Raw genomic sequence first — 25,776 nt, forward strand, 5'->3', positions numbered from 1 at the left:
AGGAAATTAAAGAGGATATTGAGAGCTTGTGGATTATATCCTCAGCAATATGCTGACTCGGTGGTTTCATATCCAGTTATGACTTTCTAGGATGATTTAATTGTTGATGAGTTAGCACCTAATGTTGCCCTGCGAGCTAAGAATCAACTTAACTTAGTTGAAGCAGGAGCACTGCAGAGAAAGGATGTATATACTGTATGTATAAATACACAAGGATATTATGTGCATAAATAAAGAGGTTTATTTATTTATTCTGTTTGTCCACTCCAGGGCTCCGTAGTGTTGCTATAAAGCACCGAGGAGTCTGTTCCTGCAGCCGTTGATAGTTAAAGTGGCCGCCTCTTCTACTTCGATGAGCACTGTGTTAGGGGAGAAGTAAAACTCTACAGGTCTGATGAGCGAGAAAAGAAATCTCCTGCACATCAGGTGAGACATCAGGCGAGAGTTTGACGATCAAACGCGCTCAAGTTTACTCCAAATAGTCGGCATCAAGTAGAAGTTAAGATTTTGTGTTCCAACCAAAAAAAAACTACAAACATCTCTGAGGGAAGTTCTCTGCTGTGATCACGAGGACGTCAGTGCTGCAGACAGACACTGAACGTCTCACAGGTCACCGTCGGTGTGTTCAGGTCTTGTTGTAAAACGTGTTGCCGTCTCGCGGCAGATGAATATTCATACGCATCTGCTGTCACTTCAACCTTTTGTCCTCTGACAGCCAAGTTGCTGCACGACAAAGCTGCAGAGAGAAGAAGGCTTTGAAGTGACGGCAGCTCCTCTCTGCCGAGTTTGTTCCTTTAAATCAGGTGACATTTACCGCAGTGAAGCACCCGTCAGTCACTACTTTACTCTGGTTTTAGGAGCGTTCTTTGGACATGAATACAGCTCTGAAAATGTGTCTCAATCAGGAGACAACCTCCGGTTCTGACGAGTGAAGTCGATGCTTCATGTGTTAAAGCTGCATTCTCTCTAGTGTCCACCAGGGGGCGACTCCTCTGGTTGTATAGAAGTCTATGAGAAAATGACTCTACTTCTCTCTTGATTTATTACCTCAGTAAACATTGTAAACATGAGTTTATGGTCTCAATCTCTAGTTTCAAGTCTTCTTCAATACAGCATGATGTTCATTTAGTACATTATGGTCCATTTAGAGTCAAACAGACCATAAAGCAGGGGATGCTTTAGGGCGGGGCTACACAGTGATTGACAGGTCTCTACCAGAGACGTACACGGCTCAATAGAGGTTTTACGTTTCATTCATGAGATTCTATAAAAGGAGGGCAGGTTAAAGTCAGAGAAAGTTCAGGTAAATATCTCTTCATCTGTCCACGTGGGAAGTTATATAAACCGTTTAATAGATTGGAAAAGCATCACAAGCTGGACTTTTATCGTTCAAAATAAATATATATATATATATATATATATATATATATTTATATATATTTATATATATATATATATATATATATATATATATATATTTATATATTTATATATATATATATATATATATATATATATATTTTTATATATATATATATATATATATATATATATATTTTTATATATATATATATATATATATATATATATATATTTTTATATATATATATATATATATATATATATATATATTTTTATATATATATATATATATATATATATATATATATATATATATATATATATATATATATATATATATATATATATATATATATATATATATATATATATATATATATTATAATTCCTGGGGATCAAATCTGTTCTCGTTCCGTCTCACAGCACCAGCTGTCTGTCAAACTGCTCCGGCGTGCGGTTTAATTTCATGCTGCCCATCATTCACCGAGAGGAGGCGGAACTCTTGTCAGAACGGGTTGAAATCCTATTTTTCTTTTGAGGAAACAAAACCCTCACATGTCTGCGTCCGTCACAGCAGGCAGCACAACAAAGGCCGAGGAGGAATTCAGGCTTTATGGAGAAATTCATAGATGAATAATAATAATAATAATAATAATGGCCGCCGTCTGTCAAACCGTCCGTCTCCCCCACCTTGATCTGGACCATCAGGGAGTCGATGGCGGTCTCCAGACCCTGGATCTGCTTGCTCATCTCCTGCTTGCCCTCCTTCAGCCCGGCCACCACCTCGTTGAAGCGACCCATCCTCGTCTTCAGGTTACGCACCTTCACCAACCCGTCGATCCTGAAACATGCACGCACGCACGCGGACACACACACACACACACACACACACACACACACACACACACACACACACACACACACACACACACACACACACACACACACACACACACACACACACACACACACACACACACACACACACACACACACAGTTAGTAACAACAACGTACATGTTCGAGGTGTTAATGTAAATTGATTTATGTTCCATAATGTGTTCTAAAAAGTGAGGCAGCAGAGTTTTAGTCTCTAGTATGGATTAAGATGCAAAAACACTGGGTCCTACACTTCCCACAATGCAACTTGTTTTCTTTACTTACTATTTATTCTGCTCTCTGTTTCACTTCTTTTATACTAATTAAATACTTATTACTCTTGTTTATATGTGATTATAGTTTTATTCTTAGTGTTCTTTGTTATTCTTTACTTTAACAGAATCATTTCCTTCCAGATGAATGAAGTTCTACTTTATTATCTCATCATATTTGATCTCAGCATAAATCAGAATCTACAGAAGCCAGCGAGTTAAATACGGGAAATAAATTACAGATCATCTTCCAAAAACCCTCAATCATGATTGTGATGTTTGATTCTGCGTCATCAGGTTTGATGAGCGTGAATCACATCATCGTCTGACTGATGTTTTCATTTCATGTGAAATGTTCAAACTGCTGCATTTAGAATGAAAAGACAGTGACTTTTACCTCCTCCATGTTTGTAGTTCTGTTTTTCTCAGTTATTATTACCATCCTTATTACCATCCTTATTGCTCCTTATTATTATTATTAAAAACATGGAGGAAATGTCTGTTGACAGTATTTTCTGATGGAGTGAAACAAAGATATGAAACAAGAATATTGAACCTGGTTTTATCCAATATTTAGATTTATGTTCTGGAGAAGAACAAACATTATTTTAGGAATAAAAACAGGAAGTTCAGGACTTGGCACAGAACTTGGACTTCACATGCAAAAAAATTTAATTTGCAAAAACAATAACTTTGCTTCACATCTGCTCTAGCTGAGTGTAGTTTCACGTTGTTTGACTAAATCTGAATCTCCGCCCCCCTCATTAAACCCCCCCCCCCCCCACCACCCTGTAATCAGCAGCGCACACAATCACACATCCTGTTAGCAGGAACCTGCAGGTTGCCAGATCAGACTAAAAACCCCTGCAGAGGAGGAAGAGAAATCACTTCTTCACCTGAATACTTCATCTTTCCTCCCACCTGCCTCCCCCCCCCCCCCCCGGGTCTATCGCCAAATATCGGAGGTAATAAGCAGAGCTGCATGTGTCACCAGGTGTGTGTGTGTGTGTGCCAGGCAGACACTGCTGAGCTGTGAAAGTGGCAGATAATGAAGAAGAAGAGGAGGAGGATGAGGGAGTGAGGCAGGGAGAGAGAGCAAGAAGGAGACGCATGTAATGAGGAAGGGAAGGAAGGTGAGGAGGAAGGGAAAGGAGAGGTTGAAGGATTAGTATGAAAAGGGGGAAGGACTGAGGATGGACAGGAGGAAAGAAGGGAGAGAAGGAGAGAGAGAGGATTTGTAGGAGATAGAGAGAGAGGTAGAGAGAGGATGGAGGGGCTGGAAATATGGAGGACAGGAGAGGACAAGAAAGGGAAGGAGGAGAGGAAGAGGGATGGGAGGACGACGGAAAATATGGAGGATGAGGAAAGGATGGAAAGTAAAAGAGATGAGGTAGCACGGAGGGAGGGAGGAGAGCAGGTATGTAGGAAGGAAGGAAATAAAATTCAATTCATTTTGTACAGACCAAAATCATAAATTGGCCTCAGAGGGCTTTACAATCTGTAAACATGAGGAAGGGAGGAGAAATAGAGAAAGGCCTAGTGGGGGGGGGGGGGGGGGGGGGGGGAGTAGAAGAAGCATCAGAAGTAGAAGAAGAAGAAGAAGAAGAAGAAGAAGAAGAAGGATGATAAAGAATGTTCACTCACCGAGGTTTGTGCTTCTTCCTGCAGAGCCACATCCGAACCGTCTTCTGCATCTTGATACAGGCGCTGGTTCGATACACAACCTTGTTCTTCACTGCAACAAGAAAGAAAGAAAGTCAACTTCCTGCAGACTTAACCTCTGAAGGAGGAGGGGGGGCATATCTTCAGACCGTCTCTCCTAGAAGACCTTCATGTAAAAGTGTCTCCAGATTCAGAGGGGGACATTTTTCATCTGATTAATTTGCACGTAAATCAACTTTTGTAACTGTTAATGAATAAGTATTTTTTACACATAACGTAAATATTAAGCAGCGAAAAAGCTGCTTACTATTTTTTTCTGAGCTTTCCGCACCGCATCATAAAGGCATCAACCAATCACGTCGTGCGGAACGAGTCAACGTTACATTAATGAAACAACAACAGAGGCATTGTAGTCTGAACCAAGACAGAAAACTTTATTAGTCCTTTCAACCTTGACGAAGGCAGAGCAGAGCAGATCCTTCCGTCTTTATCTTTCAGAATAAAAGCCTGAGACGTACAGTATTCACGAGTGTTTCGCATGATGGTGTTTATTTCTCAAGCCCAATTCTCCTAATGCCGTGATTCTGGCTTCAGTATTGGAAGCTTTTTACAACATGATCTGCTGTGATTCTACACCCTTAACCTCTGGTATTTTTGTGAACTTTCATCTGGAGGTGGGACTTTAAGTTCCTCTGTACAGGAGCCTGTCAGTTCCAGATGTATTCGGGTTTCCTGGTATTCTCTGTTTCCGCTCACTCACTGCCAAGTGATGATCAACTGATCAATCAATCTTTGGCCCGTGGTGTTCTGGCACCACTCACGTATTGACTAAGCAGGAACACGCTGTTCATTATGGACAGAAAGTTCAATACCAGAGGACCACTTGGAGGTCCCTCCCTTGTTTTTCTGGGACTAAACCCAGTGACTCCAAGAAAGTTGTGAACTGTGAGCTGCTGTTTGATGCAGAGGAGTAGAAAAGAGTTTGGAGCCTCCTTTAGACCACTCATGGTTACACGGAGGAGACTAGAGGTGTAACGGACCGTGCTGAACCCCCTCCGGGTTTGGCCCGCATGTAAACCTCAGATTAATTCTGCAGTTTATTGTTAACCATCAGAGGATAAATAAAGTTTTACTGACTCAGTAGAACATGTGATTCTAGTCTCTGATCTCTGATAATGTTACATTGTAAACAACCAATCAGTGTTCAAACCAACAGGAGGAGAGCTAGTAACGTTAGTTGGATGTTTTTGGGTGTTATTTTTCTGTTGAGCCAATGAAGCAAGTTAGAACTGAACTGAAGTGATAAAATGATAGAGATAAAGAGAAGAAGGGGGAGATCTGGAGGGATGAAGGGTGAAAGATAAATAGAGACAGAGATCGATTACATCGCTACCATGCTGCCAAATTCATTTCATCTTGTTAATGCCTCAGAATAATTAACGTCTACGCCATCGATAACGGAACCAAACTAATGACTTTGCATTTTAATGAACACAGGATGGCAATACTTTAAAAATCCTAATGAGTATCTACTAACTGCTGCTGTGACATTAGAAGCATTTACTTCATTTTTAATAGGATATGATGATAAACACTCGATCATGTTTTTGGATTTGATCGATAAAGAGAGTGAGAGGCAGAGATAGAGTGAGGAAGAAAAGACAAAGATTGGTGTAGATATGGAGAGAATAAAAGACAAAGATTGGTGTAGATATGGAGAGAATAAAAGACAAAGATTGGTGTAGATATGAAGAGAATAAAAGACAAAGATTGGTGTAGATATGGAGAGAATAAAAGACAAAGATTGGTATAGATATGGAGAGAATAGACAGATTGGTATAGATATGGAGAGAATAGACAGATTGGTGTAGATATGGAGAGAATAAAAGACAAAGATTGGTGTAGATATGGAGAGAATAGACAGATTGGTGTAGATATGGAGAGAATAAAAGACAAAGATTGGTATAGATATGGAGAGAATAGACAGATTGGTGTAGATATGGAGAGAATAAAAGACAAAGATTGGTGTAGATATGGAGAGAATAAAAGACAAAGATTGGTGTAGATATGGAGAGAATAAAAGATAAAGATTGGTATAGATATGGAGAGAATAAAAGACAGATTGGTGTAGATATGAAGAGAATAAAAGACAAAGATTGGTGTAGATATGGAGAGAATAGACAGATTGGTGTAGATATGGAGAGAATAGACAGATTGGTGTAGATATGGAGAGAATAAAAGACAAAGATTGGTGTAGATATGGAGAGAATAAAAGACAAAGATTGGTATAGATATGGAGAGAATAGACAGATTGGTGTAGATATGGAGAGAATAAAAGACAAAGATTGGTGTAGATATGGAGAGAATAAAAGACAAAGATTGGTATAGATATGGAGAGAATAGACAGATTGGTGTTGATATGGAGAGAATAAAAGACAAAGATTGGTGTAGATATGGAGAGAATAAAAGACAAAGATTGGTATAGATATGGAGAGAATAGACAGATTGGTGTAGATATGGAGAGAATAAAAGACAAAGATTGGTGTAGATATGGAGAGAATAAAATACAAAGATTGGTGTAGATATGGAGAGAATAAAAGACAAAGATTGGTATAGATATGGAGAGAATAGACAGATTGGTGTAGATATGGAGAGAATAAAAGACAGATTGGTGTAGATATGGAGAGAATAAAATACAAAGATTGGTGTAGATATGGAGAGAATAAAAGACAGATTGGTGTAGATATGAAGAGAATAAAAGACAGATTGGTGTAGATATGGAGAGAATAAAATACAAAGATTGGTGTAGATATGGAGAGAATAAAAGACAAAGATTGGTGTAGATATGGAGAGAATAGACAGATTGGTGTAGATATGGAGAGAATAAAAGACAGATTGGTGTAGATATGGAGAGAATAAAATACAAAGATTGGTGTAGATATGGAGAGAATAAAAGACAGATTGGTGTAGATATGAAGAGAATAAAAGACAGATTGGTGTAGATATGGAGAGAATAAAATACAAAGATTGGTGTAGATATGGAGAGAATAAAAGACAAAGATTGGTGTAGATATGGAGAGAATAGACAGATTGGTGTAGATATGGAGAGAATAAAAGACAGATTGGTGTAGATATGGAGAGAATAAAAGACAAAGATTGGTGTAGATATGGAGAGAATAAAATACAAAGATTGGTGTAGATATGAAGAGAATAAAAGATAAAGATTGGTATAGATATGGAGAGAATAAAAGACAAAGATTGGTGTAGATATGGAGAGAATAAAAGACAAAGATTGGTGTAGATATGGAGAGAATAGACAGATTGGTATAGATATGGAGAGAATAAAAGACAAAGATTGGTATAGATATGGAGAGAATAGACAGATTGGTATAGATATGGAGAGAATAAAAGACAAAGATTGGTATAGATATGGAGAGAATAAAAGACAAAGATTGGTGTAGATATGAAGAGAATAAAAGACAAAGATTGGTGTAGATATGGAGAGAATAGACAGATTGGTGTAGATATGAAGAGAATAAAAGACAAAGATTGGTATAGATATGGAGAGAATAAAAGACAAAGATTGGTATAGATATGGAGAGAATAAAAGACAGATTGGTGTAGATATGGAGAGAATAAAAGAGAAAGATTGGTGTAGATATGGAGAGAATAAAAGACAAAGATTGGTGTAGATATGAAGAGAATAAAAGACAAAGATTGGTGTAGATATGGAGAGAATAAAAGACAGATTGGTGTAGATATGGAGAGAATAAAAGACAAAGATTGGTGTAGATATGGAGAGAATAAAAGACAAAGATTGGTGTAGATATGGAGAGAATAAAAGACAAAGATTGGTGTAGATATGGAGAGAATAAAAGACAAAGATTGGTGTAGATATGGAGAGAATAAAAGACAAAGATTGGTGTAGATATGGAGAGAATAAATGAAAAAGAGACGAGACAAAGAGAGAAACTACTAGAAAAGTAATGGAGCCATTGAGAGTAATGGCGGCAGACACAAACAGAGAGCAGTGTGATGATAGCAGTGAGTGACGTGAACTCTCCTCAGACTGCAGTGATGAAGAGCTAAACCTCCACATTATTAACAGCAGCCATCGTTTGTTTTCACTGCTGCTCTCTGCTCCGTCCACAGGGCCCCCCCGAGGGGGTTCTGTGAGCCGTCTGTGCACAATGATCCCTCTCGTGTTTTGCATGATGGGATTTCCAACATGTCTGGAAGGATAATTGTGCTGAAAGTGACGGCAGGGAGCTAGCTCGCTAACTAGCCGGCCGTCCTCTCCGGATCCTTCCGTCTGTAGTCTACCAGCAGCGTAGTGGTCGGCTAATTTGGTCCCGTTGGTTAATATTTAAGCTACGACAAGCTACTTTTATTTTGTGTTGGTTTTGGCGGTCCCTGTGGACAAAAGAGGTAGTGTTTACCAGCGATGCAGTTCCTTGACCAAAAACAACAACAAAACAAAGCAAATGTATGACTTTATATTTCAGAGAATATTCAGATTTTGAGTTATTTCTCTGAATATTATTTTCTTGTCGACGGCTCTACAAGATGCTTAAACAAATAAGAAATGAAAGCTCCTAATCGTACCGATGCATGAATCCTCTGCAGTCCTGCTCAGTGGTTTGCACCTCGTTTACTGGTGTAGGTCCTAGAGGATCAGGACTAAACAGACTGGTTCAGGACCAGGTAAAAGTTCCTCATTGAGAGAAACTCAACGCATTTTCTTCAGCCTTTATAACCAACGTGTTCAGAGAACTTTAGCACCTCCACTTATGCCCCGCCCACACAACCATGTGACCATGTGAGCTACAGATCAAAGGGGTCTGGACCCTGACGGCGTTCCCTCTGAACAGATGCTGCTTACGTTTGATGACGGACAGAGCGCACCACTGGACCTTCTTCCAGCGACTGTGGAGGAGCCACTTGTTGACCTTCTTCACCAGCTCCGCCAGGTGGTCCGGGTCCGACTTCATGATCTGGTCAAACTCTTTAAACTGGAAACAGAGGGGGGGGGGGGGGGGGGATTACGCGGTCAGAAACACTGAGTGATGTTCAGCCAACAGCAGGTGGATGAAGTCTTTCTACTTAAAGACCACCGGAGAAGTAACTCGTGGAAGCATTTTAGATTCGACGCCATAGATGGAAAGAGTGTTTGCTGACTATGTAGAAAGAAACTGCTGACTTTGTAAAAAACAAACCGCTGCCTTACAGCGAAGCACTAGCTCTACTAATGTCCTTACAGTCACTGCAGCTAATTACAAACATATACTGGAGGCTATAAACGAGCATTACTTCCTGAATTAGAGGCGAATCTCAAAAACAACACAAAGATTTGTTTTCTCCAAAATTTGTGACTTTAATCTCAGATCAGTTCTGAGATTTTTCGTGCAAACGTATAACTTTATCATCTAGTCAATTCTGAGCTCTTTCTCTGAATATTAATATTTATTTTGTACCTACAATGGCCCTAATACGCAGTTATAGACCGCCCTATATGGTGCCTAAAGAAATTAAAATAAAGGCAACTCATCGCAAACAATTATGTTATTTTCAGGCGTCTGGAGCTTCTCACCATCACGTTAACAGCTAGAAAAGCCTCTGAGCAGCGTTCATTATGACAAAGACCGCTGTGACTGGTTCTAAACTCCACCAGCATTGGCTCCTCCCATATATATACAAGAACCATGTGACGGTACGTCTCTCCTGGAGGTGCTTCTGCAGGGACGTGAAGAGTAATGAAAGCATCCCAGCTCAGCCTACAGAGGACGTCGGTATTAATTCAGTCCTACAGTGTCACAGTTACAGTGTGTCCTGCACGCTGTGTATCGAGGATCTCTGCAACAAACACCCCCCCTCCACTAGAGACCACACGTCTAACCTAAATGTGATGAATTATTCATCTGCTGGGGAAGTAAATACAAAACAACACATCTGCTGGCTCTTGTTCTTTCAAAAAACCCTCACCTCAGCAGCCAAACATGACTAATGTGCTTTCCCACTGAATCTATTGGCTTTCTTTGGGGAGGGGGGGGGCGGGTCCTCACCTTGCCGGGCCGGAAAAACACTCTGGTCAGACCGAACTTGTAGTCGTTCTCATTCAGTCCCAGAGCTTTGAATAAAGCCTGCAACAGAAACACGGAGGAGCATCGATAAACATGGAAATGTGTTGAGGTGATGATGATGAAAGCTCGCTGGGGCTCCGAGGACCCACCTTGCAGAAGAGCCGCGGGTCGAGGCGGGTGAGTTTCGGAGGCATGTACTGCTGGTACATGTTGTAGAGTTCGTGGAAGGGAGCCCTGGAGGGGAAGCCTCCCTGCATCAGGTCCAACACCGACACCATACCTACAGAGGCAGGGAGGAGTCACAGAGAATGAATCCAAACGGTATTTGTTACACACAGTCGGGTATTGAAGCTCCAAGAAGAATCAAAAACTCTTGTTTATTTATTCTGTGATCAAATAGTTCCTGATTTAAATAAAGTTTTTTGCCCATTTCAGGCTGGTTATTGATCGGTTGCTTGTTTTAGAATTGATTTTAAGATATTATTGATTGGGTACGAAGCCCTGAGAGGCCTCTCCCTCAGTTATGCATCAGATCTCTTGTTTCTCTGGTTCCTTGTTGTATGAAGGTCCAGATTGAGAGATGGAGGTGACGGGAGCCTTTGCAGTCAAGCATCCAATACTGTGTAGTGACCGACCTGAGGAGATCTTTAAATCACGTTTTTTATCATCGCATATCAGTGACTGCATTTGTGTTTGACGAGGTTTTAGTTCATTTTACTCTGTTTTCACATGTTTCTTGGCTTTAAGTTTACTTCAATCTCTTTGTGTTTTAATGTATTTTATTATTTCTAGACAGAGAATCATTAGTTTTGGTTGTAATTAAATAATCTGGTACCAATAAACATTATTGTTGGTGATGTTTAGCACAACAAATCCAACAATGAACCTTTACCTCTGAAATAATGTGATCAAAACAGCAGACCACGTCTAACCAGTGAAGCCAATTAGCATCATTCGTCAGCGTCGTTTACTCCACTTGTGATTTGAACTTTGTGACCCGGCTCCCTCTCGTCAGCGACTGTCTGTGTTTACGTTGTGAGGACTTTGCAGACTGTTCCCGTTGACACATTGCCTTAGCTTGTTCCTGGAGACCCCCTGCACCCTCTTTCCTCTCACTCTGCTGTGAAAGCTGATATCAAAGGGCTCATTTCCCAGAACTCTTTCACAGCAGACAGATGCTGCTAATTGCCGTTCAGCGTAAATGAAACACTCTTGCGGCAGTTTGAAAATGCCATCGAGTCACCTCAGAAGTCATTTTCTAGCGTCGAGTGTTTTTGTGTCAATCCGCTGCACAACATCGAGTACATTCAGTTTCACAGCGTCACGTAACCATTGGAGAGCTCGAGGACATTCCCTGGTTCTTAAACACATCGACTGATCCTGAAAAACCCAACGCTGCAGCTCGACGCGTCCTGAGACTGTAGCATATTAACATAATAACAGTTAGCCTTAATGCAAACTGTATAACACCAATGTTAGCACGATGCCAAGGCTGCTGAACACAAGTGCATAACACCAGTGTTAGCTTTTGCATTTTATGAGCTGATGTTGGCGCCTACTAGGATTCATCATTTCAAAACTTCAGCTTCAGTAAAAACACATTCCAACACTATGCAACAAGAACAATATGCATGAAAGCTCTGGGATCCAACCTGCTTTAGTGTATTAGTAGGTGGAAAATGTGATATTTGACAATTTTTCATTGTATGAACAAACAGAATTTGTTAAAACAAGTTAGCTGAGTTGGATTCTATGATCTGTTAGCGTTGAGTTTGTATCTTCAATCTTTTTACACAAAGCTGGTAGCAGACATCATTTGCTTAAATTAGTTGTGAAATCCTACAGAAGATGAATTTGGTCTCATGAGTTTTGATGCCAATTGTGTGGAGAGGAAACTTGGAAAGCACATTACAACTCCCTCTGTCTCACAGCTGTGATAATACAACTCTCCTCTTGTGTATTCAGATAAAGCTGAACACTAATTGCTGCCCCCGAGGTGCACATCTCTCATATGAGACCTCCAGTTATAATTGCCGTACAATCGTTTCCCGAAGGAAACGCTAATCTTTGTGTCGCCCTGAGTCGAGACGTCTTAACTGTTACCTCGAGGCAATGTTCCTCCTGGAGTCCTTCTAATGGGGAAACACTTAACACAGACACCCGACTGCTTAAACCTGAAGCCTCTTATTCCAGTCTAGTGGTTCTAGGAACCGGAGTTCTTGACCGTATAATCCTGGTGTTAGTCTCCCTCCACTGGTTCCCCGTAAAATCCCCCACTGGTTGTTCAGTCAGTCGCCAGAATAAATGTTGCCATTGTACGTTTCTGTAAAACCGCTGGAAACGTTGAGTCTCGACGTTTCTCAATCAAAAAACATGTTTCACGAATGCGTTCCATAACAGCCTCGTATGACGCGAGCAGAAACGCGTTGTGGTTGTGAAACGATCGGCTAGCTTCAGTTTGCTGGATTACAAGATTGTGCAAGACTTGTGGGATCACATGTCACACAAAAAATACATCTCGTCAGGCTTCAAGTAAAGCGTTCGTAAACCACAGCACGGACCAATCAGCATCCTGTGAGGAGCCACTGGCAACGACTCTTAAAGAGGTTAGCGTAGACGCTACAATAGCAAGACTGCAGAGTATTTCTTCATTGAAAGAAGATCAAAGGACGACTGCGAAGACAACGGTTCGATCGACAGATGGTTCATCCAATCACCTGCCAAGTGTTCTTTGAAAGTGCCTGAACAGTTTCCAATGATCGTGGTTCGTGTTCAAATAGTAACGTAACAAGAAGGACCAACGTAGCTACCGGATACAAACAACAAGCGCCTCTTAGCGGACTTCCTTCCGCGATGAAACAAACGGAACGTCAGCGTTTACTTTTTGGTTTCTCGCGGGACATGAACAGCGGTCACCTGGGTGACAGTCCTGCGTTTGTTTGACCCTCCTGCCCTCAGTGGACTTGTTTTAATAGAGTGTAACTTTAAATAACTGTCTTTGTAACTTGTAACACGAACTCACTTGCTGCATAGACGCCCACATTCACAGAATCCATTGTTTGCGTAAAACGCCAATATTGTTGTTATCAAGTCATGATATTAAGTCCTACTTCTAGTTTCTAATCTACAGGGTGTTACTCAGCCTCAATATGTCACTAATTTAATTAAACCCTTTATCTGGTGCTTCCTGCTCAAAAGAACAAGCTCAAGGCTGCTCTGGTCACAGAATCCAGCCCGTCGCAGGAAGCAATTAAATCTGGTTTCAGGGGTGCAAACCATAATGGAAAACTCATTTTTGAGTTTATTTTCTTTTCTTGTATTTGTTGAATGAACCAGATTAACGACAGAATTTGTCAGGATAAGCGTCAGACATACTGTAGAATCCTGGATCTTATTATTGCTTGTACAGTGATTAAAAAACATAATAATCACACGAGCCGCTAATCAGGGAACAAAAACAACAAATCAACACCGGAGTTGAGACAGAAGGTGAACAGTTTAAAGTCTATTAAAGTAAATTAAAGTTATTCCCACTAAAGGCTCTGAGGTGAATCTCTCTACAGAAACACTGCTGTTCAACAACGATGTTCAAAAACACAAATATGTATTATTTTGTGTCTTTAAATGGTGAATGGACTTGTATTTATAAAATAAATTGTATTAATCCACGAAGGCAATTCGATTGTGGGCAAATAAAAAGAGGAAACAGACATTTACACAGACAGACGAGCAAAGGAAGTGGTTCAGACTAGATTGGGCTGATTTAAAACAAACAAACAAATATGAAGTAAAAGTCTTTATAAATAAAGAAATAGTCCATATGGAAGATAAGCACAACAGTTCACACTGATGGTGAAAGGATCTAAACTAATGCACATTCACACACACTTGGGGTTCAGTATCTCGACAAAAGACGAGCCGCTCTACCTCCGAGCCACAGCCGCCACGCAACAACGTCCTTTGTAGGATTAGTGAACTTCAGTGATGTTATTTTGGGATTCTTGCCCATTGTGAAGCCTCAGTGTCACGCTGGCACACTGAGGCTTCACCAGTCTCATCCAAACTATCAACGCCTCCATTCCCAGTCCAATAAAAGTGATAAAGAACTTGGCGGGGTGCAGTATCTGAACAGGGCATCGTTGAGTTTGTGTGCTTGAGAGCAGAATCGGACTCTCTGAGGATATTAAACCCGAGCTCATCATTTCTCTTCTTCCAAATCTGGGGGGGGGGGGGGGGGGTCACAGGCTTTTTGATTTGGGGGATAAGTTTAAGAAAGTGGTATCAAAGTCACAAAGCAGCTTCACAAGACAGGAACCTAGATCTGAAGCACAGCACACAGGAAATAACAGCCGCCAAAGACAAACACGTGATCTGGTTAAAGCTGTTAAATGTGATCGGAGTTATTTTTGTTAATTTTCTGACTAAATTAAACTTTGGATGTTTTTTCCGGTTTAAGTGGCAACAGACAACTTTTAGCCCCTTAATGTTTCCAAGTGGTTTTATTGTTGCTGTCACCGCATTGCTTTCCGTTTCCTCACAGCAACAAGCGGCAAATTTTGCGACTTATTCAGACCAAGAAATATATTCAGATTTATTAAATTCAACGCTTCTCAGAGTTACGAGTCCCTCTCATCTTGGAAGAATCTCTTCACTGCAACAACACAACCCCCAAGCTTTATGCTGTAATGAATGCACGATGATGTCACCAATATGCAAATGAGCGCATGCCGTTTGGAGCTAATGCTAGCGTCCTTCATGAGTAAAGCGCTGTGGACACGGACAGGACACACTACATCTTGAGTTCCACCGTTTCCTCTGCTGGAGAAAGTAAGTGAAGAACTTCCATTGATGCTCTTTGGTAACTGGTGATAGCTTCTGTTAGTTAACGGGGGAACGGCAGCTCTACCCTCTTCCTGTTTTGGTTGACGCACTTTGTTTGTGACGTAAATGAAACCTTCATCTTTACCATGACATCGCCTCCTTTGGCAGACGGATCTGCACAGAGGAAGTGAGGCGTATCTGTCTTCATTCTGTAGACAATACACTGTGCTGTCAGATTACTTCACAATGACAGGTTGAAGAAACACTCGTCTACGGCCACTTCAAAAGTTCTCAAGAGGCTTTCTTGAAATCCACGAGGTGAACTTCAGTCACAGGTGCGTTACAGACACAAGAGGTCTTTGCTGGCTGTAAATGTTTTGGCTAGTGAGTCACTGCTCAGGTGTTCGTCCTTGGTTCTTTATCTTTTAGAGGGTTTGTGTTTATTCACCGTTTTATTTCTCCTCCGGTGAAGACACTGTTCTGTAGACTTGTGTTTGTGTGGGTGGAAGGGGCAATGAGACAAAGACAGGATGTACTGATGGCAGAGAGATGATACAGAAGAGAGAAGTCGGAGGAGGACAAACCTACGGACCAACGAAATGTGTTGAGACGCTTTACTGTGTAATGTTCTACACAGAAACAAGATCTCTATGTACCATTTAAGCTTATGATAGTTCAGAATTTTACAATTTGTTTATAATTTATTTTAGTTTTTACTTTGAATTTAATTGGTTTTCAGTTTGTTTGCTACTTTTATTCTAGCTTTGATTTAAATGTATTTCTTGTCAGTTTGTTTCAGGCTTAATGTCTCAGAAGTGAGTAGCTACGTGTACGTACTAGATACGTGTTTAGGGATCTTTAATCTACTTCAGTGTTTGATGTGAAGCACAGATCCGTCAGCTGGAAGGTAAAGTGTTCGATTTATGTGGTTGAATGTTACGAGAGTCGACAGAAATTCATATCTTCTTTTTTTCTGTAGTGAAATATTATAACTAAAAAACTAAAAGTGAAATAATTTTAACCAGTTAATATCATCAGTTTAGTTTTAAGTTCTTATTTAGTTTACAATATTTTTCACTGCTTATTTACTGTTTTAGTTTCAGTTACTAAAATAACCCTGGTACCGATAGAGAGCTGGAGCGAGAGACAAGTAAGAAAACCTCCTTCAGAATCACAGAGATATTTATCACACAGCTGGAGACACTAAAGGCTTCATTCTAGCGTTAACACTGACAGTAGAACTCAATAAACATCTGGAAACACGCTGTGAAATCAGCGGAGAGCTCCTTTAACTTCCTATTAGATCCTCACATAAGTTAGAATATAGATCGTAAAGGAACATGTTCCACTTTTGTGGACTTTGACTTGACAAGTATTTCCCAGGAAGTCTTTCCCAAATCTGGTTCTGTTTCCAGCTGCCACCCCTGGATTCATAGCATCACATAATAAAGAATATATGTACTGATTTAAAAGTACCACTGAAACTGAAATAAGATGTAAAAAGGAGGATATTCCTCTGTACACACTAATAATATCCATATCGTCACCTGGATGTAAAACTAGAGGAGAGGACATGTTAAGAATAACATAATAAAACTGGAATAAACTTAATTTTATGGGTATTTATCATGTGGATTCAGGAGAAACAAGCTCTGTTCCAGAGTATCAACCTGTTTCAAATCACAGGAACACCTTCAACCCTGTCCTGATTAACAATGAACATTCCTGACATCAGGTCAAACACCAGGATGAGGGTCTCACTGACCGGAGCACTGCAGCTGGGAGAGAATCTGAGCTCCTTCAAACTGGTGGCTGATCATCTTCAGGTTGGGCTTGATGCAGCGGATGAAGCTGGAGCCCTGCAGGAGGAGAACGAGGGAAACACGGAGAGACAGAAATCAGATATCCATCGCGCTGTGACTCGGGACACGGTGCCGTACGATGGTGCACGGAGCACCGTGTCACAGTAATAAGCTCAACTGTACTGCAGACGTAACGCGGAATCATCGGGAGGAAACACTGACCGTGCTGCGCAGCTTCTCCAGGAGAATATTCAGCTGAGTCTGCAGAAAGACAAGAGAAAGAACAAAACACATTTAGTTTTTTGTGTGATTAATGCAGAGACAAAGAAACACATGTTGTGGACAAGTTGAACTCTGGTTCATGTAGTTGTTCCACGTAATGACAAAGACACAACTGTGTATCCAACACCAACAGATTAACATTAGTTATAATGCTATATGTGCTTCTATATACCTTCAAATAATATATGTTTACGTCCAACATTTCAAATAACGTGCACAGCAAGTAAAAGAAATACAGCTCTGAAGTTTATCCTGAAGATCTGTATTCCTCATTTCCAGTTAAAGCTCTTAAAGGTGCTTCCAGTAGTTATGGAGCATTTATATCTATATTTATATTTATATTTATATTTATAGGACACACCTGCATGCTCTTACAGGGAGGACAAATACTGCTAGCAAGTAAGATAGCGGTCATGTTTTAATGAGTTTTAATTTCTCCATTAAACACAAGGTTCATATATATATATACACACACACAGTATATATATTGTGTGTTAGAGGGTCATATTTTTCTTTTGGCTAGAACGAATGCATTGGATGCTTGTCGTCCTTTTGACAACATGAGACAGAAGAGGTGCTTTGGTACTTTGGCTTCTTGTGGCCAGAATGAGAACTACAACAACAAACCCTTAAAAATAAATGATCCTGCAAAAACATTTATTTCTCAACCGGTTTCACACGTGAAAAAAAGAAATAAGAACAATTATCCTGGCAAAATCTTTCTTACTCACTAAAAACATGTTTTACTGTCCTTTCAGGGCTTCCGTATTCCAGCCTTACTTTGAGCTTTTTTAACTGACAAATCTTTTGATTTCTTGGTATTTTTTATCACTATTTCTAACTTCTGCCTCTCTGGGCTTCCGTACTTATTTCACTATATTTAGCAGTAAATATCATATAAATACCAAACAGTGTAGTTTCAGCATTTATGCAAAGAAAGAAACACTTCTCGAGATACAATCTGATTTCTCTCACTGTTCGCTCTCAGCTCATCATCTGAGGCTCGTTAGTCACTCGTGATTTTGGGCTAAACAAATATAATTGAATTGTTTCATCACAAGCATGATTAAATGAAGGCGTGAATCTCCAGTCAGTCGAGCACTTTGACCGAACATATAACCGTCCTTTTCACTGTTATTATACTTCGAGAATTAATCTGAGACAGTTTGAGATGCTGCTGAGGTTGACAAGAGAGGACCCAGAGAGAGATAAAGCCTTTCAGTTTGGTATGCATTAGCAGGAATCCTCTTACTCTGCAGGCTGTCGAGGGTCAAGACGGATTAACTCTTTACATTTGATGTGACTCACTTTGGAAAAAAAACAGCAGTGCAGGGTTTCTGATAAGCAGAACCTTTTCAGAAATGTGCATCATCAACATCTTAGTTTCAACGGCTGAACCGGAAAGTTTGTTGCGTTAGTTTTACTCAGCTCGGAGGCCCAGTCGGGTGGAGCTTCTGATAAGGGTTTTGTCTTTGTGTGGAAGAACACATGCACATTCTGAAACCCTCACATCATGAATAACTTTAAAGTGTGAATTAAAAACTCGACAAAGACTGTTACAAAAGAAATGCTTCAATCATCAAACTCTTATTATTGATGAGTCATTAATATTCCAACAATAGTAGGTCGACCCTTTCCCTGCACGGTCCGCCGCGTTCTTCACCTCACAACTTCTCATTACGTTTAGTGATGGCGATGCATTATTCAAGTGCAAGTGACTGTGGACATGAGGAGCATCAGTGTTATGAGAATGTGAATATATGTAAATGTAAATACATGTAAACTAATGAGGCTCAATGAAGGAACGACGCGGTGAAGCCGAACAAACGGTGATAGATTGTAGACAAGACGTGCAACAGCTACTAGCAGCCATTAGCAGCTACTAGGAACCATTAGCAGCTACTAGGAACCATTAGCAGCTACTAGGAACCATTAGCAGCAATTAGCAGCTACTAGGAGACATTAGCAACTACTAGCAGCATTTAGCAGCTACTAGGAGCCATTAGCAGCTACTAGCAGCCATTAAAAGCTACTAGCAGCTACTACGAGCCATTAACAGCTACTACGAGCCATTAGCAGCTACTAGGAGCCATTAGCAGCTACTAGGAGCCATTAGCAGCTACTAGGAGCCATTAACAGCTACAGGGGCCATTAACAGCTACAAGGAGCCATTAGCAGCTAATGGCTAGTAGAGCCATGACAATAAAACCATTTATTTTGCATGTTGTAAGAGCTATAATATAGTTTAAATGTATAGTAGTGTGTAATAACGTGTAATAGTGTCTAAATATAGAATATGACAGACTTGGTCTCTTCCTTTATTTGTTTGTTATATTTATTATCACTTACATAATTTCATTTTATCTGCAGCGGCCTCAAATTTGTCCAAATACTTGAGTTAATAAAGAATCTCTTTTAAAGTTGTAATGCCTGTAAAGCTCTCTGAAACAGACGTGTGTATGAAATCTGCTATTTTAATTATTTACGTCCTCATTCGATGCATTTCCCGGTGATTAACGACAAACTTTCCTTAAGTATCCCACTGTTTGTTTTGTTTCCCATTCAGGCTAAAAGAGGGTCGACTTATGTCTGGATGAGCCATCGGATCAAGACTCTTGTTCTGGGGTATATTGAGTGCCGTTATTGGGACAGAATACTGTCTGGTTATAATGAAAACCTCCACGTCCTCCACAGCCAGAAGTCTCTCCCGTCACCTCGACTGACTCCAGATGTATCACCGCTCATTTCCACCCTCCGCCTCTCTGTTGTTGGATCCTCCTCTCCACCTGTTGAACTTTAATCACAGCTCGGGTGGAGAGAGAGGGGACCGAGGGCAGGTTTTAGGAAAACACTTCAGGTAACAGAGCTCACAGGTAATAAAAACTCAATCTCCTCGGAGCCGATTCAAATCCACCCTGAGACGAGCTCCGGGCTTCAATCTTCTAAAATAACTTTTCTAACTTTGTGAAACATTTAAAGGCAACATAGTGTGTGTTTGTTGTTTGGTATCAGTTTGGAAATTAACTTTTGCCATGATTATTATCGTCAGGAGAATAGCACTAAATATCCACTAAAATGCCCATAGTGTCACATTCATAATGTCATCAAAACTACATTTTACACTTCAGACACTCTCCAAGCTGTGTTGATGCTAATATTGCTCCTTCATGCTTCTTCCTGTCCACCTTTATCTGACTGTATATAGGTAGTGGACATAGATACCGTGACATCACCAATTGGTTTCTGGACTAAGGTTTTGAAACCTGCAGTTTGTCATTTTGGCCGTTGTCATCTTGGTTTTTAACGGTCACCATGTTGGTTTTTGGCCGCTGCCATTTCAGGTTTTTGGCCATTATCATTTTGGTTTTTGTCACTCATTTTTTTGTTTTTAGCAGTCACCATCTTGGTTTTTAGCATCTTGGTTTTTATCAGTGACCATCTAGCTTTTTTGGATGTCGCCATTTTGGTTTTTGGTCGCCTCCATCTTGGTTTTTTTGCAACCAGAAGTGACACGAGTGAGTGGAGCTCAAGTTCAACCGAACGCTGAGTAAAACATTTTTAGGAGACTAAATTGTTACAAATAAATTTCGTGAACTGAAAACTGTGAAAGGGTTAAAGTTGGAGGACATCAATCACCATGTAAGCCCCGCCCACAAGCATACCCAGTTGTATGGTCTACTTTACTCTTAATGGGACCATCATTTACTATGAAAATGTGAAATGTATGATGCATCAACATGTTTCCTGTGCATCTCTCCCGGCTGAGTCAAAATAAAATAACACAAAACAACCTTAAGAACATTGTTTAGGGTGAATCTGCCCGGATAAAACAAACACATAATGCAGTGTTTTCATGGAATTGAGAATCTGTCAGCTCTGGCTGCAGGATCTAACTCCTCAGTGATGGACAGCGTCTCAGCGGCGTACTTCACATATAAATCACATCTCCGTACACATGAAAGGATAAAATATGTGTACATCAAAGACGCCAATGTTCCTTTGGAAACCACAAAGCATTTCCCCCGACGCCCCTGAACACCACGCTGCTCTCTGACCTCTGGTAACAGAGCCTGACATCGTTCCCTCGGGTTATGTGCTTTGTTTTTGTTATTTTTAGGACACACGATCGAGCGGAGCCAAGCGCTGCGATTTGTTTTTCCGTTGCCTTTGGTTAGGTGACACATTGGAGCACATATCAAGGTGAGATGCTGAGCCGGATGAGTCACAGTTAAGGAAAGTAAAAAAAACACAAAGAAGCTGCTCTGTTCTCTGAATGTACTCTGGAACTCAGTGGAACTTCACACAGAGAGAGAATTGCACTTCCTGTTCTGACGGAGAGACTCTCTGTGTTCCACTCAGACGGCGTTACAGCCGACCGATTTCTGGATTCTTGAGGCTAATGCCGATATCAGTGTTTGAGAGATTAACAACATCAGAACGGTCTCTTTAATATGTACTCGTGGGATCTCTGTAAAGGTGAACCTGAGCCGGCTTCATCCTGACCACAGGAGCCACAGTCTGTCAGATCTCTTGTTAAAGGTGCTGCGTGATGCGTTTCTGCGCCTCCATAAATCATTGATCCCTGATACGTTGGCGTCATCACTACAGCGCTGGCAGCAGGAGGTACAGTAGGGCCGTTGTTGCAGAATGCAGATTTTATGCCCCGTAGTTTATTTCTGGTCCCTTGTTTGTTTTTCTTGCAGTTAAAAATAGAAGGGACGACACGTTGTTTTTTTAAATCCACTATTAAAGGATTCGTGGTGTTGAACCCATGAATTAAACTAAAATCCGACATCAGAAAGGTTCACTTTCTGCTATAAAATAAGCATTTCAGGTCAACAAATTCTCTTCATTTCAGCCAGAAACTCACCCTGAACTTGTTGCCGACGCTGATGAAGCCGAGTTTTCCCGCTTTCTGCTTCACGTCTTTGCTGTTGTTGGAGTTCTCGAAGAGTTCGCGGACGAAGCGGTCCTTGGACTCGCTGACCAGACACTCCAGAGACATGTGCAGGGCGTCGTTGTTCTTCTCCACAAACTTGGTCTAAAAACAAAAGCAACAAGTTCTCAGACTTCATTCATTATCTATGATTCATCCGGCTGCCTCTGCTCACTGAACAGGCCAATCGACAAATATCAGAATATATTAGACACACAGAACATGCAGCCTCACTCATATGAGACGATGTAAAATGCATGATCTCATCTGAACGGTCTCTTGCTTTGGTCCGAAGTGTTCAGTGAGATTAAACAAAAACTAAATAAATCATTTTTGTGTGACATTCATTTTCAAAGACGGCTTCCAGGAGAAAGCCGAGCGGAGGAGAGTGTTCTGTGAAAACGCACCGTCTCGTAGCACACGGCTCCTGCAAAGTGTCTGATAATAAATCCTTCATCATCCCTCACGTTCCTGTGGACGGCCAGCTTAGACTTCCTGGGTACCTGAGGGACGGACGGACGGACACACACGCACGCACACACACACACACACACACGCACGCACACACACACACACACACACACACACGCACACACAGGAAAACACAGGAAAACACTTAGACTCAGCAGACTTCCTGCATATGTTCCATTTACAATGACGTGCTAATTCCCGCTCCTGTCAATCACTCAGTTCTGGAGATGAAGATTAAGAGTCAGTGTTCAGCTTCATGACGTCATACATTTGATTGAATCGGACCTGAACCACCTTTTGGAACATTTGTTTATGGATTAAAAATGAAACGACATGGAATATGTATTGTTTTTATGTGAAACGTAAAGGGATAATAGTCGGAGAACGAACTAAAACAAGCGAGTTATTTACAGGTAAATGTGACAATTTATGGACAACCGGCCATCTTACCTTCCTTTAAAAATAAAGACAAATCATAAAAAACAACAACAACGCAGACTTCAATTTCTTATTCAAAGCCCCGGTTCGAAGGAGCCACTTCCTGTTTCAGAGCGGACTCACGGTGAGGCGGAAGTGGTTCTTGTGTTTGTTGTGAACGGTGTCGGTGAAGTGCTGGTCGCTGGGTTGAGGTAGCCTGTTCTCTTCGTCCAGGATGTCCAGGACGCCGACCATCTTCGCCTCCACCAGGTCTGTGAGAGGAGCACGAGGACACGACGGTTAGTCGTTAACGGAACCACCTGAGGGCTAACCGGGCAGCACGACCAATTAAACCAAGGAAACCATTAAAAATCCAATTAAAGTTAAATGGAATAGGAGGTGTGGAAATGTTAAGAGTTTCTCGTTGACCTGGTCTGACTCAGAAGGTGATGGGAAGCAAACCGTTATCATTATTTTAATTGCATTACCATTATTGTTATCATTATAATATCCGTACAGTACTGAACACCTGGAGGTGCAAACGTGGTTTATTTCATCACGATGATAGAAAAGTCATTTCAACGTCTAGCTTCTGGATAAAAAACCTGCACGACCCTGTTCATCAATCTTTAGGGAAACTAGGTTTAAGAGCTAACAATGTGGAGCGAGTTCATTTATGCAAATCAGTGGTAAACGTTAGTTAAAGTGCAGTTCAAACTAAGGACATAATGAGCAGGTACTGTTGTGTCTCTCTACAGATTTGACTATTTTTAACTGAACGATAAACGTGGCATTACTACTACTACTCCTACTACTACTACTACTACTACTACTACTACTACTACTCCTACTACTACTACTACTACTGCTACTGCTTAGTAAAACATGGATTAAATGAGTCTGCAGGGTTCTTTAAACAGTCAATTCACGTCTACACGAGACGTTTCATAATGTTTGCTTCCACATCTGGATCTTAAATAAAGAACTGAGTCACACATTAAAGAGAGACTTTAACACACCACAAGTTTAAAATTTGAAGCATTCAAAGCTAGACTGATGTCTAAAGAACACAACTACTGGATGTGCTCTGGAAGAGGGCAGATGAGCACTACAGTACAGTAATGAACACTGCAGGCTGGAGCTTCAATCGATAGAGTAATAAAGAGAGCGAGCACTTCATTTAGGAGCACGACTAACAAGGAGGAAAGATCTGCTTGTACTGCATCAACATGGAGCTATGAAACGGATCTGATACGAAGTCAGCGACGAGTCCACAGTCCAGACAGGAGAGGGCAACTCAGTGAGAAGATAAAGAGCCACTTCAGGAGAACACAATGTTAAACTGACTCATTTAATGGACCATAGCTTGAACTGAAATATACTTTTATGAACCATCTGAATACATCATTTCAGAATGTCTCTCCGGTCACAATGCAGTGTATTTGATGGGATATCTTTTCCCACACAAAGCTCACGTTGTGTGTTATAAAACCGGCGACTGGCGAGCTCCCCACGTGTGAAGAAGAAGAGGCTCGATTCCTGCAGCATACGTCAACAACCGCGTCACAAACACTAGTAAGTGGTGAGAAAGGTCAGAGACACAGTGAACCCGGTGAAGGGCCTGGAGAGGTGTCGGTGTAAACTACAGCACAGCTTCACTGACTGAGGAGGAAGTCACGGAGGATGACTCACCGCGTCTTTCTGAGTCATGAATTGGAGATGCACAAAGACTCCTACTCACAAACTCACTGCGTCCAACTAACCGAGACCTCTGACCAGCAGCCAGACTTCCTACTCAAAACCCCCCGGAGACATCCCATCATCCTCATCATCCATCCCCCTTCATCCCTCCATCTACCATCTCTACCAGTCTCAAGGAAAACAACATGCACACAGACGGGAGCACAGCGGCCATAATGAACGAAGCGTTAGCAAATAAAACTGCCCGTTTGGACTTGAATCTTTGTTTTAATTTCTTCTTCGTCGTGCATGATGTCACGTATCTTCCGTCTGTACAGATTCAATTTCCTGCAACATCAAGAGAGAGTTTTATGTGCTCTCTGGTGCTTGTGTGGACCGAGTCGCCGCTGCTCACAGAACACACAACAGGAGCCCGAACAAACAAATGCATTTTGGTAATCTACAGTTTTTTCCGAGCCAATATACAAAGAGCTCGTTGTAAACAGTCTGACTGCTGCCTCCCTCCAGCTGTCTCTCCGCTGTAGTTCAGCATCTAATATTGATGCTATTTCACAGAGCTGGACATCAGCAAAAAGCATAATTAACCTCCTTCACCTCTAAACCAGCTCACATCCATCTGCCTCCCTGTTTAAGGAGACGTGCCTCAGTCAGGACAGGAGTTCACATGCTCCGAGGGCTTCCGTCACTCTGTCTGTCCGTGAAACAGCACCGAGGCTCCGGGGTCAAACTGTGGAGCGCCGGCTAACCGAGGGCTCAGAGCCAGCAGCACATCGAGGCCAATAATGAGCAGCATTCTGCAGCCCTGGGCTCGCAAACACAACTCCTACTCCCGTGTAACTCGAGAAGACTGGAACCCCAGAGTGAGAAAATTAAAAGCATGAATACTACAAAGCAACCAGGACCAGCAGCAAAAACCTCCGAAACCTCAGGCAGTGACTCAACAGAGCTCTGTTTGAGCTCTGTCAACAGAGCGCTGCCCATCTTTCATCAGGCTGAAAACTCACCTCTTCAAGAAGGCCTACCTGAGCCTTCCGCTTAGCACTTACTTAGCATCTATCGTATTCATACTAGCTTATTGCACTTATTGTTTTC

General features: G+C 41.2%; 1 protein-coding gene across 3 annotated transcripts in view; it reads right to left on the minus strand.

Annotated features, from left to right (window-relative positions):
• LOC142942256 (unconventional myosin-VI-like) overlaps nucleotides 1-25,776 on the minus strand; it is a 95,379-nt gene that overhangs the window by 22,551 nt on the left and 47,052 nt on the right. For all 3 annotated transcript variants that reach the window (XM_076084514.1, XM_076084516.1, XM_076084515.1), the window contains exons 16-25: nucleotides 23,128-23,255; nucleotides 22,503-22,598; nucleotides 22,030-22,200; nucleotides 17,100-17,138; nucleotides 16,841-16,934; nucleotides 10,404-10,534; nucleotides 10,237-10,314; nucleotides 9,057-9,186; nucleotides 4,157-4,247; nucleotides 2,053-2,203 (exon numbers count right to left, since the gene is read on the minus strand). In XM_076084514.1, the coding sequence (XP_075940629.1) occupies nucleotides 2,053-2,203; nucleotides 4,157-4,247; nucleotides 9,057-9,186; nucleotides 10,237-10,314; nucleotides 10,404-10,534; nucleotides 16,841-16,934; nucleotides 17,100-17,138; nucleotides 22,030-22,200; nucleotides 22,503-22,598; nucleotides 23,128-23,255 (1,109 nt within the window). The remainder of the gene's footprint in view (nucleotides 1-2,052; nucleotides 2,204-4,156; nucleotides 4,248-9,056; nucleotides 9,187-10,236; nucleotides 10,315-10,403; nucleotides 10,535-16,840; nucleotides 16,935-17,099; nucleotides 17,139-22,029; nucleotides 22,201-22,502; nucleotides 22,599-23,127; nucleotides 23,256-25,776) is intronic.

The sequence above is a fragment of the Anarhichas minor genome, unplaced genomic scaffold (assembly GCF_050575085.1).
Source record: "Anarhichas minor isolate MPS153535 unplaced genomic scaffold, ASM5057508v1 ptg000136l, whole genome shotgun sequence".
Lineage (NCBI taxonomy): Eukaryota > Metazoa > Chordata > Actinopteri > Perciformes > Anarhichadidae > Anarhichas > Anarhichas minor.